Source organism: Plodia interpunctella, chromosome 16 (genome assembly GCF_027563975.2).
Source record: "Plodia interpunctella isolate USDA-ARS_2022_Savannah chromosome 16, ilPloInte3.2, whole genome shotgun sequence".
NCBI lineage: Eukaryota > Metazoa > Arthropoda > Insecta > Lepidoptera > Pyralidae > Plodia > Plodia interpunctella.
The window spans coordinates 3001319-3017292 of record NC_071309.1 but is presented as its reverse complement, the minus strand read 5'-3'; the positions used below and the strand labels follow the sequence as shown (position 1 = coordinate 3017292).

The 15974-nt window shown below is 36.8% G+C and overlaps 6 protein-coding genes across 6 annotated transcripts; 2 read left to right on the top strand and 4 right to left on the bottom strand.

The window, feature by feature from the left end:
* The first annotated feature begins 312 nt into the window (after nt 1–312).
* On the top strand, nt 313–1573 carry LOC128676605 (histidine-rich glycoprotein-like). The gene is made up of 2 exons (XM_053756795.2): nt 313–466; nt 611–1573. The coding sequence occupies exon 2, from the start codon at nt 615–617 to the stop codon at nt 1410–1412; it is 798 nt and encodes a 265-aa protein (XP_053612770.1). The 5' UTR covers nt 313–466; nt 611–614; the 3' UTR covers nt 1413–1573.
* Nucleotides 1574–1953: 380 nt separating this feature from the next.
* On the bottom strand, nt 1954–3312 carry eIF3k (eukaryotic translation initiation factor 3 subunit k). Its single transcript, XM_053756796.2, has 4 exons — nt 3127–3312; nt 2825–3044; nt 2500–2719; nt 1954–2143 (listed from the first exon to the last, which is right to left on the bottom strand). The coding sequence occupies exons 1-4, from the start codon at nt 3177–3179 to the stop codon at nt 1992–1994; spliced, it is 645 nt and encodes a 214-aa protein (XP_053612771.1). The 5' UTR covers nt 3180–3312; the 3' UTR covers nt 1954–1991.
* A 474-nt stretch (nt 3313–3786) lies between these two features.
* Tbp (TATA binding protein) lies at nt 3787–5915 on the bottom strand. Its single transcript, XM_053756794.2, has 4 exons — nt 5433–5915; nt 5196–5329; nt 4545–4788; nt 3787–4148 (listed from the first exon to the last, which is right to left on the bottom strand). The coding sequence occupies exons 1-4, from the start codon at nt 5682–5684 to the stop codon at nt 3873–3875; spliced, it is 906 nt and encodes a 301-aa protein (XP_053612769.1). The 5' UTR covers nt 5685–5915; the 3' UTR covers nt 3787–3872.
* A 776-nt stretch (nt 5916–6691) lies between these two features.
* On the bottom strand, nt 6692–8029 carry RpL40 (Ribosomal protein L40). Its single transcript, XM_053756600.2, has 3 exons — nt 7896–8029; nt 7391–7622; nt 6692–6938 (listed from the first exon to the last, which is right to left on the bottom strand). Exons 2-3 carry the CDS (start codon nt 7614–7616, stop codon nt 6775–6777), a joined length of 390 nt encoding a protein of 129 aa, XP_053612575.1. The 5' UTR covers nt 7617–7622; nt 7896–8029; the 3' UTR covers nt 6692–6774.
* A 346-nt stretch (nt 8030–8375) lies between these two features.
* Nucleotides 8376–9859, top strand: LOC128676471 (uncharacterized). Its single transcript, XM_053756601.2, has 3 exons — nt 8376–8540; nt 9042–9215; nt 9631–9859. The coding sequence occupies exons 1-3, from the start codon at nt 8466–8468 to the stop codon at nt 9766–9768; spliced, it is 387 nt and encodes a 128-aa protein (XP_053612576.1). The 5' UTR covers nt 8376–8465; the 3' UTR covers nt 9769–9859.
* Nucleotides 9860–11968: 2109 nt separating this feature from the next.
* Nucleotides 11969–15554, bottom strand: Synj (Synaptojanin). The gene has a single exon (XM_053756599.2). The coding sequence runs from the start codon at nt 15403–15405 to the stop codon at nt 12118–12120; it is 3288 nt and encodes a 1095-aa protein (XP_053612574.1). The 5' UTR covers nt 15406–15554; the 3' UTR covers nt 11969–12117.
* Nucleotides 15555–15974: the final 420 nt, after the last annotated feature.

Genomic DNA, 15974 nt, shown 5'->3' with positions numbered 1-15974 from the left:
GAATAAGTCACCCCTTTATTTTACTTACTTATTTATCACCTTCATGTGACTTTTCTCTGATTAGTATTTTCTTATACGAGCGTTCAGGTAGGTTAAAAATGTTTTAATAAATAGCAGGTTTCTATACATTACAGGCAGACTTCCATTGCAGGTACTGAATAATAAAATATCGTTTTCGCGTGTTTCTACCACTAAAAATTTAACGTGTCAATTATCAGACAAATCAATCAGAGAAAAACTAATATATTAAAACGAATCAGTCAAGCCTGTAACGGGCGTAACGGAACTAATCGAGTTGACCGTAGACCGATGTCGTCACCGAGCCAGCCGTCCAGAAATCTGCTTATTGCCAAAGATCGCGCTGTAATCGACAACAGAAAGCGCTGTTATAAATTGGAGACACGGCTGTTCTTGTGACACTGCGCTCCGACGCTGCCCAGCCACGACAACCAGCACAGTGAAACAAGTAAGTGGATCATAATTTTATTTTGCAGTAAAGCTTATGGTTGTCACTTAGAGGCTGCGTTGTCACTTAGAGGGAGAAACTTCAATTTAGTAAAAGCACAATAGAACGACGAAACGACGATAATTGTATGTTTTTTTTTTTCAGAAACATGAGGCTCTTATTACTGATAGAGTTGCTGGCATGTGCTTTAGTCACTACGCGAGCGCGGAATATTGCCGCAAAGGGGGAAACCGGAGTGAAACTGGTAGCTATAGCTGCGCCCGGCGATCTGACGGCTGATCTGGTTCCAGCCGGCTCCGAGCACGCCAAGGCCAAGGAGAGCCACCACGAACAAGGCGGAGGCCACGAACATCACGCCCACCATCACAAAGAAGACGGAGAAAAAGGAGAAAAGGGATACAAGTCCCATCACCATCACGACAAAGGCGAGCACGGACACCACGAGAAACACCACCACGAGGGTCACCACGACGAGCACGGCGGACACAAGAAAAAACACCACGACGAACACGACCATCACGGTGAACACCACGAAGCCGCTCATGGACACAAAGGTGGCAAATTCGGGCACAAGAAGGGGCACAAAAAAGGCTCTAAAACTACCGGGTTCCACCACAAATCGCACAAAGACGAGTACCATAAGGAACACAAGTTCTACGACGACTTCCACAAGGGTGGGCATCATCATAAACACGGCGACTTCCACGGCCACCACGACAAGAAGGGCGGGCATCACAAGAAGGGAGGCCATCACGAAAAGGGTCACCATGAGAAGCATCACGGCAAGAAAGGCCACCACGACAAAGGGCATTATGACGAGGACCACAAAGGGCACAAAGGCCACCACGGCCACGAAGAACACCACGCACATCATGAAGAACATGGCAAGAAGGGAGGCCACGCCGGCGGCAAGGAACACGGCTACAGTCACCACAAAAAAGAATAGACATAATTACAGAGTCAAACCTTATTTGTTAACATTCTTGTTGATTGGTTATTATGTTTGTCTGACACGAGTCATTTTTTTTAATAATATTTGTCGTAAGTCCTTATTTAATTGAAAATTAGATAAGTTAATGGCAAGTTGTTGATTATATTTATATTTTTGTAATAAAGCGCCATTGAAAGAAAAGTTCAGCTTTTTTATTTTTCATTGGTGGTGCCAAAATGCATTTAGGTAATGCGACAATTCAATAGACTGCTCTATAAACAATCATTTCACTGGTCTCTGGCATGTGGACTTATCTGAGCAGGATATCAATTATTCACAATAGCCTAAACTAAACGCCAATTTCTACATAGGCTATATCACTACCAATACTTGTAATTATCTTTGCCTTTGTTACTTTTGTTATATCTACTGCTACCACTACCATAATAATCCAGACAGGAAAGTCTCTTTTTTTTAGTATCAATTCTATTCTATTTCTACAAATTTTAATAAATCTACAAAATTAAATACAAATACTTTAAATTGAAACAGTGTGATTTACATAATACCTTTAATAACTTGAAATCAATCAGTTTACAAGAGGGCCATAAGGGGGGCCAAGTGTTCAAACTCAATTTTTTCAGTGATATTCTTTGTTTTTATGTTCTCATCCTGATTGGCAATGAAGATAAGGTTGCCTTCATCTCTCCATCCATATTTCTTGACCCAATGTTTTAAGGTGACATCTGAAATAAGATTTACATAAGTAAAAAAGATAATTTATAGTTATATGGTCTTATGTTGTAGGGCTTTTTATCAAATTATAAAAATCAGATTGTCAGTTTGAAATTGAATGTATTCTATAAACTCATTGTACAATCTAATATTCTCTCTAGTTTTCAATCTAATATCTAGTTTAATATTGTCTTTAAAAATATTTGTGTGACACAAATATTAAATTAATATAAAATATCAAAGACAATATTAAACTAATTTTAATTAGAAAAAAAGTAAATACAAATATGGCTCTCAAGTTTAAAGAAATTAAGAATCTCTGAAGCTTTGAGCAGTGAGTGTTTATGACAAAATATAATGTTCTCACCATCAATTCCTCCCAACAAATTGGCGAGGTTGTTCTTATCAATAGTTTGAAAAGTGATTCCAACCACATGACACACAAACTTGCGGATGGAATCATGGAAGCCAACTATGCGGTTGCATAGTTCTGGCATCTGATGCACTCTGTTCCAAAACTGGGCAAAGTCACACTGCTCCAAAATGTCTGCCAAATATTTAATTTGTGAAATTGTTTCATTTTCCGTCTGAAATATACAAATAATCATAAGAAATTATTACCATAACAATGAAAATATGTAACACAAATTTAAACTTTACCAAATAAATACATACAAATATACTTCACTTACCACAGACTCTAACAATAAACATTTACATAATGTAAAATCAGTGTGAGGGAAATTGGTGAGAGCTTTCAGCAGTATCTGACAAGTGATATCTGCATTGAATTTCTCAGGGTTGAATTGATATAGTTTTAACACGGCCAAATTAGCTTCCAAATCGTAAGTATTCTCACGAGACTGTGTCTCTACGTATCTCTCAAGAGTTTGAAGATTCGCCGGATTATATCTGTAACAAAAAAAATGTATTTTTGCGTATTTAGGTTATATTGAGAACGAATGTAGAATGTTATAGACTTTTAAGACAATACCTTTCTATACTTTTTAATATTGTAGCGACAGTTTGTTTCATAGTCTCAGCCATCGTAAAGCAAATTATTTTCTTTTTATTGTTGAAACAAACAGTTTTATTTCTTGAAATAAGCAGCGAATTAATCAAAATATTAGACAGCCAACAGCACACAGTAGCAGCGTCGTGCGTGTCGTGCGGTCTTGGCTTCATCAAATGTCAAGTTATGACAGTGACATCAACAACTTTTGTAAGAGAAGAAGTTAAAGGATCAAATTACTTTCATCCATAGATATGAAAGCAAAAACATAATGAGGGCGCCACTACACCACATACGCAAAAATGTTCCTTTTTTATACAATAATAAAATAAGTTTTTTTTTAAAGGCAGCCTTTGGTAATGTTACTTGCACAGGTTACTCGTGAGAGGAAAGTGGCTCGGAAAATTAAAAAAATATTAAAATCAAATATTTTCCCTTTATATCTCTACTCTCTAGTAATATTACAAAATCATAATTTTATAGATATGGATATCTATGTTGATCCAATAACATTAAAAAATCACAATGTAAACTTTTGTGTAGTTTATAGTTCTGTAGAAATAAAAACAATGTATATAATTATTTTAGAGATTTTGCTGTCACTAGATACAAATTAGGGAATAACAAATAAAACCAACCAAGGAATGCTTGTATTTTAATGAATCCTTATGAAAATAACTTATTTCTAAAACAAACAGAATATATAACAGAACCACTTACAATTAGAATCACTGTTTTTTGAAACTTTTTAGAATCGGGTAAATATTATCAAAGGCTTCATATATCTCTTGTCTCACTTTGGCACCAGTAAGTACAACTTTTCCAGAAACAAAAATCAATAAAACGATCCTAGGTTTTACCATTCTGTAAATGAGTCCAGGAAACAGTTCAGGTTCATAGGAACTGAATTGACCATGGGTAAGGACTAAGCCCTCCAAACGAATAGGGAATTTCACATCACAACTTCCAACCATATTTTGAATTTTGAAGTCTAAAAATTTTGCCTGTAACAAAAAATTATGATTGAGTATAGAATACATATACCTACATATTTATACTTACTAGCTGCAGGAATTTAGGCATAAAAAGTATTCTATGAGTTAGTCCAGGTAAATTGTATAGTGGTCAAATAAAGATTTTTTACATTTTGACAACCTCATGCCGCAGTGCTTGCCTCTGAATCGGGTTCGATCCCCAGTCGGGTCATGATGGAAAATGATCTTTTTCTGATTGGCCCCGGTATCTATATATGTAATTATTATAAAATAGTATTGTTGAGTTAGTATCCCATAACACAAGTCTCGAACTTACTTTGGGGCTAGCTTAATCTGTAATGATGTGTCCTATATCAATATTTATTTTTTAATAATAATAAATACTAAACTAAATACAATACTCACAGAAAAACCGAGTTTCTGAATAATCCTAGCGTACTTTCGGGCTGCCAGTCTCGAGTCCTCCTCACTTTTGGCACCTGTGCACACCATCTTACCAGATGAGAAAATAAGTGCAGTAGTTCTTGGTTCTCTTATTCTCATAATGACAGCTGCAAAACGTTTTGGATTATATTCTGCATTACGAGCATGCAGAGCGATTTTCTTCAAATCCAATTTGCAATTTAAATTGACAGTAGATACTATGTTCCTGAAAAACAAATTCATCACATTGTATTGTAACAAATAAATGTACAAGTGTCCAGAATTTATCAAATTTTCTCAAGATGATGATAACAAGCTTTCAAGTGGCCTACTACTAAAATATAAATACTGTGTTACACATATTATAATAATAATTTAAAACACATTAAAAGCTGCACATTCGCAACACATACATTTTCCTAAGAATGGAAATACAAAGCAAGCAAACAGCATTCAAGTGTCAGCCCTCCTGCTCTGTTTAACCCTTTCACTACACTAAATGAAACACAAAGTAGTTTCGTTGTTGATAATGTGATAATGTGTTTCATACTTATTAACAATGCAGTGACACAACAACCTACTGCCAACATTATTTTAATAGTCATAATAAAAAATCATATAAAATATGCTTACTGTAGCTGTGGCAGGAGTCCCGGATCTGCAGAGTGAGGTGTCATGGGAGTCATTGGAGCAGGACTTGCTTGGCTGAGAAGCGGCTGGCCGGCTAAACTTCCCCCACCAGCTATCATTGGAGACATTAAATTTTGCTGAAAATTCAGAATAATATTTTTAGGAAAAATACTTGACTCTTCCCTTGTTGCCATATAATAAGCAGTTGATCCAAGCAAAGATATACTTTTTTTTACATACAGGTGTTTGTGGCTGCATCATTTGTTGTGGGGTGGAGAATGTGGGTGCGTAGGTATGCAACCGTTGAGGTGTGCCCATCAATGACGCTCCAAAACCAACAAGAGGCGAGGAACCCATAGCCGCCAAAGATTGTTGTTGATGCTGCTGCTGTTGCTGCAGGGCATTCGGCAATATCTGTTGATCTTCTTCGGGCTGATGGAGCGGGGTTCCAATACCCGGTATATTATATGGACTTGGTAGCATTTGATCCATTTTTGCTGGTGTTTAGTAACTATAGAAACACAACAAACAATACTTCTATGAAAAAACTTTGGTTAGTTTCGATGCAACTTGATTTGTCTTTATATTGTTATTTCTTCACGATGCAAACTGTAGTTAGAAATTACATCTAAAAGGGGATATGTAACGTTAAAGATATTTATTACAGAAAAACGAAAGCTAGCGTTTTAGCTTCCCAAGAGTTGACATTTATTTTGACATATTGACTCTGACTGACAACTGTCTTGCTTGGGTTCGTGGTTGACATTGATAATTGTTTGACGTTTTGGGTCTACCGACCAGCTTTTTTCTACGAAGCTAATATCGATTATTACTAGGTATAAAACATAACATTTATCGGTCAATAAGCATTACTGGTGAAACCAAGCCATAGAAGCGGTGAAAACCAAATTATGCGCAGATAGATAAAACAGGGCCCACACGCGGCCCTGTTTTATCTATCTCCGCAACAAAAAGGGAAGGGATGCAGGTAAATAAACTGTTTAGACCATGGAATTAGTAGGTACTTAAATCCATGGTTTAGACAAGTAGTTTTGATGGGAAAAATAGACCGATCGTTCCGGAGAGAAGAAAAATGAGTGACTTCTTTGTCTATTATATACCTACCATTCCTTTCTATTGCAGTAACAAATAAACGTAGGTAGGTAGATACGATGCATTTACTACTTCCATGGCAAATACCTACATATTCTTTGAACCATGTGCAGTCAATATAGAAATACTTACCATGGAATTAGTAGGTACTCCGTGAAGTACTGAATTCATGAGAAATACATATGCCCGCTTCAAAGTAATTAAAGCGTTGTTGACGTATATTAGCAAGGAAGCCAGCTGAAACAATGATCCATAAACTAATGACAAAAACTTGTGCATTAGTACTAGAACTAGAGGTTCAAAGGAAACAGCAGATGCATCAGAGGTTAAAAAGAAACAGCAGATGCATCAGAGGATAAATGGGAACAGCTATAAAACCAATAAAGTGGAATTTGTTTACTTTATTAATTTAAGGTTGTTACATTTTGAATGTAGAATTCCCAAATTTTGATAATAATTTGAATAGAATCTAATCCTTCAGCTTCTTCTTGGGGCGGAGGTTGTTGGTGTGTCCACACTTGGTCTTGCGGCAGTTGGTGGCGCGCGGGTGGAGGCGTGCATAACACTTGCGGCAGATCATTTTGTCACAGTTGTACTTCATCGCCAAGATACGGAGAGAGGGTTCAATAGTACCTGTAATTGAATTTGTTTTTCATTTGAATGAATGGTAAACAAACCTAAATTTATTGGCTAGCTAAAATAGAGCTGGGGAGGACATGTTTGCCCATTCATACCACAGGATGGATGGGCACAAAAAATGAGGCAAGCCCTTAACTAGATGGTCCGATGAACTTAGGACTTTCAAGAGTGGATGGAAAAAACCAGGCACAGGGATGAGTGGTTATTAAATCAGCTGTAGCATTTATGAGTAACCACACCCATGGTCTTACATGTCAGTTTTTATGTTATGACTCCTATCAACAAGCCAAAAGGGCAAGCCCTTTAAGTTACTAGTGCCTTAAATGTAACAAACTATTAAATACAAATATGCCTGTATTAAATCCCATGGGAATTCATTGACCTAGGGCCTAAACGGCTAATTGTCATAAAAGCATAGAATAGTAAAAATATCTAAATTTAGTTACCTCCTCTCAACCTCAACACCAAGTGCAAGGTGGATTCCTTCTGAATATTATAGTCTGACAAAGTGCGGCCATCTTCCAACTGTTTGCCGGCAAAGATCAGTCGCTGCTGGTCTGGTGGAATACCTTCCTTATCCTGAATTTTCGCTTTAACATTTTCGATAGTGTCGGAAGCTTCGACCTCAAGGGTGATGGTCTTCCCTGTTAGCGTTTTTACGAAGATCTGCATTGTGAGCTGAAAGTGTTATTTATAAATTAACATTTATGAATTTTTTGATGGGCATTATTTCCACGGTGATGGTGTTTTATTTAAAAAATGACGATCGCTAGCTGACAAGGGAAATGAATGACACGCCACGCGGGTTTCAAATTTCGAACAACGAAACAATACAATCGGCACTACACATAATCACAATAAAAGTAAGTGTCGGAACTATAATTATTTACTCGAAATGCGAATTTTGGACTACATTTTATTGAATTTCAACAATTTCTTGGATAATCATACCTCTTGAAAACGTGCTCAACTCAAAGAGAAATGTCAAAAATTATATTGAAAATGGCGGCCGTATTACGTTCAAAAACATACGCTAATATTTTATATAGAATATATATTTTATATAAAAATAATAAGAAAACAATAATTTGTGGCAAAAATGAAAATAATTGAAGTTACAACAAATGCCAAATTTTATAATTTCATTTACACATCGAATAACTTTTCATTTCGTTTAGAAACTAAATTGAACCTTACTGTCTAAACGTTCAAAAGTGCAAACACCAATTTTTAAATTGTTTGATTTTATTTGTGAATAATATTTTTGATTTAACTGTGATAAAATTATGTTTTACATTAAGCATTTAATTCAAACAATATATTAACGCATTTTTGTCATTATATAAGTTACAATTATTGAAAAATATATATTTATAAAAGTTACAACTTTACATATAATGTGATGTGCACTTTTGAACGATCCATTCAGAAAACTACCTAACCTACCTAGTAGTTGTTTCGTAACAGCTCGCGTTTTTCAGGCACTTTGCAGATTGCGTATAATTTCTTGTAAATTTAAACATGTATCACCAATTCAGTAGAGCTACTGGAAGGCTGGTCGCAGCTACAAATTTGCAGACCCCACTATTTCCGGTTGTACGTATGATTTTAACTTCAATTCAAAGTGTACTCTCTTTTGCACTTTTCATCAAATTTCCTTAAAATTTGGTAAAAATCCATTTGTCAGCTTTTTCTTGTCACCTGTGTTGTTCAGGAGTGATCAGTAGGTACTCCAAATTCCCATTAGCTAGGTACTACTTTGAATACTATCAGCTGATAATAGGAGGTATAGATATGAATCCGAATTGTACCGTATCTAGTTTACAGAATATTGTACGTAGGTCACTCAGTCAATGCTACATTTATAAGAAGCTAATGTGCGCGATGAGTGTTTGAATGAGTCCAAAAATGTGATTTTATTTTTGTCATATCTTTGCAAGTATTGTCATAATCACAGTATTTTTTTCATGGGTGTATCTACTAATGTCCTTTACATACCTTCGAATTGTTACCAAAATAAAAATTTGTCATCTATTCAAAACTAAGGTAGTTTTTATTATTTCTAAGCTACTATAAGTTTGTTAATTTTGTCTGCAGGCACCAATTGCATTGCAACGAGTGGACCCTCCTAAGATTCAGTACAACACTGCTCAGCTTTCAACAGTGACTGAAGCCTGTCCTGCCCCAGGCGCTAGAAAACTCATTCCGGGAACCAACACACCCTACTCTCCTGTTCCAGAATCTATCCGCAAGCAACAACAACAGTTCCAGGTATGTTTCTCTTAAGGAGCATTGCTCATTCTATCCCCATTCTGCTTGAAGCCACATGCTACCACATGCCACATGTAAGATGTGGGTGGATCAAACAGTGTGGGCATAATTTTATCCCTAAGCAAAATAGCATTTGCTTGTTTTGGTATAAACACACCTTTATCATATACATAATATTTATTGTCATAAAATGTAATAAAAAATATTTTTCCTAAGTATGAAACCCACATTGATAAGCAATGTCCAGAATCCCAAAAATCCCATGGAATCTATGCTGTAGGGTAAGGTCACATACATACTTGGCTAGTGGGATAAAATACATACTTAACTAATGAATTAATTTTCAAAACCCTGACCAAGATCATAAGGAAACCATGAAAACTGGTCTTTATACAATTTTTTTATTGCATTTCAGAAAGAAGATGATGTTCCAGTATTCCTGAAAGGTGGCCCAGTGGACGGCATCCTGTACCGTTTAACCTTGGCGCTCTGTGTTGTTGGTCTCGTCGGAATAGGCCACACTGTTTACGACCATGCGTTCCCAAAACAGTAAATGAATTTATTTAATAATTTATGTATTAGATTTCTGTGTTATGCAAATACCAGCACTGTAATTAGATGCTAATAAAGGTGCAAAGATAAAATTTGTTTCAGTTCTGTATTAATCCTACTCCATACTAGATTAGAAATTAATTCATACTCCATACTAATTATAAAGAGGAAAGATTTGTATTTTTTTATTATGGATTTATCCGAGCGAAGCCAGGGCGAGCCGCTAGTTAATTATAATATTAATTACTTTAAGTACCTAGGTAATTAATATTAAGTACTAGGATTCTTGGTACTGTGAATAATTGAAAACATCCTAAGAAGACATTAATAGAATAGATATCAGTTCTCTCGGGCTGATCACGCGTCTGGTGCTAGCACTGTATGAGAATACTGGGGCCATTTCACCCAGTAGACAGATGCAAGGGCTATGTACTCGAAAGCCATGTTTGATATGACTTGTATTTCTTTTTTGTTGAATAAATAGGGATAAAATAAAACAAATATATAATGCCTAAACATTTCTATATTTTATAGCAATAATAATAACATACAACACTGGCCATTTATTATATGGTGCCTCAATTTTTTTAGAATGATGTAACACCCGTAACAGAACAATCTATTTAGTACCTACTATGCAATTTATTATACACATGATTTTTATATACCTTGTGCTCAGTGGTGCTCTCATTTTAAATAAATTATTTCATAAAATTAATGAAATAAATCTTTAACAATGTTGCGATTTTTGCTACTTTAACGTATTTCATAATCAAGTTCGATAGTTTTAAGGCTAAAGTCATATTCACAAGCATTTCATAAGATAAATAATTTTAGTTTTAACGAAAACATGGGGCGCCACTGGACTCATGGTAATTCTCTACAAATATATTATTACCTATGTAATGCACACAGAAATATGAATAATATAATATAGTAATACATATAATGCAAATTTGATAATCAATACATATAATATTACCAATAAAATTGCATTTGTAAATTCATGAAAAATAAATCAGGTACCTTAGGAACATCGACAGAGAATATGAAGGTACAATACAACAAGTACAAAGATAATATGAGAGAACAATCAACAAGCTGTATATTAAAATATTAAACCTTACGAATATCGATGTACAATATAAAAAAATACAAGAATAATTTAAATCAAATATCTTAATTAAAATAACTATTCGTCTTAGACGAACCCATATAAAACATAGTTTACGTATAGACTGGTTCAGATTTTACATTGCTGTTTTCTTAAAGAACAAAAAATACTTAAAGATACGCAGTAAAGCAAGCTTCATATATTGCACCAATAATCAATAAATACGTACACAAAACATTCGTTATTCGAAAATTAGTACAAAAACTTCGCCTTAATAAACAAACCCAGGGGACGACGTAAGGTGGCTTTGGGTCATCTAACATTGATATACATCACATATAAAACATACATCGATTCTCACGGCAACGCCAGATTGCACATATGAAAAAAAAAACTGGTCCTTTGAATTTGGCGTGGAATATTTATGTTTCCCTCATGACCTAGGAATATATAAAACTTAACTAAATCATATTTTCTAGCACCTAAATTAAATTAGCAGATAGAACTTATATCAAGTGTAAATGATGTATAAAACAGATAAATAAAAAAATAAAAAAACGACACAGCCCTCAAACGGAAAACTAGGAAAAATGGATTTACTACGCCACATCGAATAAATGCATTATTGAATTGGTTCTAGTAGAAACAATTTCTATTCTTCTACAATGCAATACACGCGCGCACGCTAAATATTTACAACGTTCTTATTACCGTGACCTTTACTTCATAACCAATAATGTCGATGTTACGGTATTTGCTTGTTTGCATTAATTAACTTTAATCATGGAAAAATTGTGATTCTCAAACTCTATGAGAGATAAGCATTATACTTTTGCTTTTAGTTAAGATAGATGACAAGAATTCGTTTATAATCAAGTCAACAACACCAATAACTTGTATAATATTGTAACTAAGTATTTATGTAACTGATTGCATGCTAAAATTTACTATTATTCAAAATTAAAACTATGAAAAAAATCTATTTGGCTACTTGTTTGTTCACATTAAAATTGCAGTGATGACATTCCTATTTCTGATGATTATTATTTGCATAGTTTTACTATAACAGCCGACATACATCTTTCGATTAAGTATAATTGCAATCTCGAGTTGTCCTCGAGGACATACATTTATATTGAATAAATTACGTTCAAAAGCAATAAATATATAAACCTATTCCTATGATAATCCTGCTTTAATTTTTAAGTATCAGTTATTTCATGAAAATGAATTCAATTACGAAGTGGGTCGTGGACGTGCCGGTAACGGGGGCGGAGCTCCCTGGCGCGCTGGCACAGGGGGTGGCGGGCCCGCGGGGGGAGGGGTGCTGCTGGGGGGCGGCGGCGGGGGCGCGCACGCCGGCGGCGGCATGCTGTCTGCCGGCGGCGAGGCGATCGGCGGCTGACCCCCGTTGTTACCAGCGTCAGGTGGCAACGGAGCTGGCCGAGGCGGCGGCGGGCGGACGGGGCTGGCGGCGGGTGCTCGCGACGGCACCAGCGGCGTGGGCGACGGCGCCGGCGGCCGGCCCGGCTGCTGCCGGCGCGGCGTCGGCGGCGCTGATCTCAACGGACGCTCCTGCTGCACCTCCCCAAACAACGGAACAGTATTATTGGAGCACAATCCTATTTCAGATCGAACGATCTCGATCCAGTTTGGCGATTTCAATGTGATGGCTAGGGGAATCGAACAAACAGACAATTTGCCCATTTGCGCCGCTGCCAATGCGTTCTGTCCTTCTCTGAATGTTATGCTCAGTGTTTGTTCATCTACAAAACGCACCAGTGTGACTTCCCCGATAGTAGCCAGTTCTTGCAACACAGCTGCCATGATATTGTCGTCAAAGACAGACTCTTCGCTATTGATTTCTTCCACAGGTTGTACAATAATACTTGCGTCAGGAGGACCGAGGTCTTGGACGACTTCATAAAAAACTTCCATACATTTTGTGTAACTCACTTGTAATACTTCTATTTCTAGGATGGCTATAACAGGCCTATGGTCACTTTGTTTTAATTCTGCTCTGCCATAGTGCAGTAATTTTCCGGCGGACAACTCAGACGCGCATTCAGGATCTATGGTGTGTTTTCTACTTCGCCAAAGGACTCTGTCAGTCCACGCTGGCGCCCGACATTTCTCGCTTGTGTCATAATCGTCACTGAAAAGGTCATATTTGTATGTGGGTGGGAAAGTAATTTCTCCCTCAAAACAATTCTTGAAAACCATCCCTAAAGCCTTTTGCTGTAGGAGCTGGTCTTGTTCTAGTAGCCTCTGCATATTATTTTGTGAGACCAGCAAACGCACTTCGTCTTTGTCGAGATCAATGCGATAGTTAAAATCGCCACACCAGAAGACATAGTCATGACAATATAGAGATCTTCCCATGGGAAATGCAATTTTTCTTGTTATCTCAGTATAATCTGCATTGCGCTCTGACACCTGGCTTTGGCCTGCGGCGAAATGAGCACAGACAAAGCATAGTGATGTACCATATATAACCATGCGGATACCTACAGCTCCTTTGTTACCTGTGGTACCACCTAATCCTGTTTTTACAGAATCTAATGCAACATCTCTTATGTGAGGAATCAGATCTTTTCTTACAAAAATGAACAAGCACACACCCACAAGCTGATGGCTGGAGAGCAGGGTATATGGAGCATCTCTGCACAAAACTTTTTCTAGCTCTTCACTCCATGCTTTGGCATTGTCTGAACTAGCAGCCATAATATTGCTGGCATTCAGGTCAACTATTTCCTCAAAGCCAATAGCAAAAATATCAGAGGGATGATCTTTTAAGTTAACAGTGTTTACTAAAGCCGAATTTGGACAATCCAACAACCAATCGGCCAAGGAAACATCTTTGTAAGCCAAACTCCTGAAGTGCTTACCTCCATTCACATTGTAAGTTCCAATAGTGATTCGAATGCTGGATGGCTGTGTATATTCATTACATCTACGCACCATTTCCCTCAGCACTGGAGTTGAAGTGTGCAGTATATTAGAGGGTAATAATATTCTTGTACGATCAGAAAGTTCTGAATTTAATGTTGAGCCCAGCAGAAGTATATCAATGGCTTCCTGCTTGGAGTTGTCCAGTAAATTATTCTGTATGGTGCGTGCAGCAGATCGTGCCCCATCAATAAGTTTTGAGCCTCCTTGTATGGCTCCAGTTCCAGCATAAATTTTAGAAACTTCATTTCCATTATTTACCCACATTTGTTTAAATACTTCTTCAAATCTTGTAACATTCTGTTTTTTATCAACACATTGAAGCAACATCATCTGAATGGCTAACATTTCAATGCCAATGAATGTCTGTATAGAATTTGTTCTATCTAAGCAGTCAAGGCAGTTGGTTCTGAGGACTCCTTTTTGTATATTATATATATCTGATCCCTTAGCACTGAAGATGCCAATCTCATCATAATATTTCTCTACAATTTTTTTGAACTTGCTCAGTGTATTTTCTATATGTGCGGCTCTAACTTCTTGGTGATAGTCAAAAATAATTTGTGTGACATCAGAATGAGCTGAATCATTGAGGTGTTTCTGAAAAGCATTGCTCAGAGTTGCCTCACCTTCACTGCCACCAATCAAGCTGGAACCCAGTAAATTAATGACAATCACATTGCCATAATTGCGTTTCAATTGTGAGAAGTGTCTGTCACAGGCACTAGTTGATGCATCATAACCTCTAGACATTTTCACTTTGTGAGATCCAACTTGGATACCAGGCTGTTCCCAAAACAGAGGTACAGAGCCTCGGGTTTGTATGTAGGAGGTAACCGAATCATCAATATAGATAGCTTGCTCAGTCTCAACAAAATTAGCTACATTGCCGTCATCATTACAGCCTCTTACATTGAATCTAGTTCCTGCTCGCTCGCAGCTCAGCCTGGAGACCAACACAGCCCGAGCCTGGCGGTGGCCCACATAAATCGTACGTATTTCAACAGAACCACACATAGCCCTTGTGAGCCAATCTTCACAATCAATTCCATATCTAATTAAATGTATAAACAGAGTTCTGTTCCAAAAGAATCTGTTGTCAGGGGCTGCACCTTTGCTCTTTCTTTGAGAACACAAAGTTAAGTCGAATAGGTTGTCAGTAGATTTTCCACTGTTCCAAGAAAAATAAAATGTCCCAGAATTTAACAATTTCCTTACCTCTCCCACTTTGTCTTCTCCCTGAGACTGGTAGAACAGAGGCAGAAATTGTGTTTGAGTAATTTTGAAGACTTCGACGTCGCCTACCTTGCCCACGGAGCAGCATCCTGTCACGAGCACTAGGTACAGCAAACAACTTTCACCAGAATTTAGTTGTAGAACTCCCAAACAACCGTAGGCATCTGCTATTTTGTGGTATTGTTTTCTTAATGTTTCCGTCTCTTGAGACGAAAGTGATACCACTGCTTGTGATTCGAAAAGCAGCGAGGCATCTTTATTTCTATGCTGCAAAATTATACTGTAGGGATTAGGCGGTGATGATTTTTCTAGTACCTTAAAGCCTTTGGACATAGCCATGATATCGATTTGTAGTTTAGTAAGTAGGCGTTTTCAGATCAGATTACAGCCATCCGCCCCACAATAAATTAGGTATCTTCTGTTAACGAAATGTTATTTTATGCGAAAATGAAATAATGCTAGGTACCTATTCCAACTATTGACTCAACTTTGACAACCGAAGTCAATAAGTAGTGATGTCGGTCGATAGTCGAAATATCGATTGGACTATCGGTAAAAAAAAACGAAAAAAGTAGAAAACAGGGTAATACAACAGTCGATATTAAGACTCACTTGATAGTCACCAAACCTACTACAAACAATTTTTTGATTGTTTTTTTCTTTTCACGCATTAGCAATACACACATTTCTTGCATGAACGAAATGGAAGATATAACGAGTCTATAGCAAATACAATAATGAAATAACACTTTAATTGATCAGTTTTATTTATTACGAAGATGTAACTACATATTATTTTTTCGGTCTCATTAAAGTTTATCAGAAATACTTTTGACACCAAAACCCGTGACGTCACAAGTCACAATGCATTATTGTCATGCAATTTACATATAAAATGTAGATTTTTA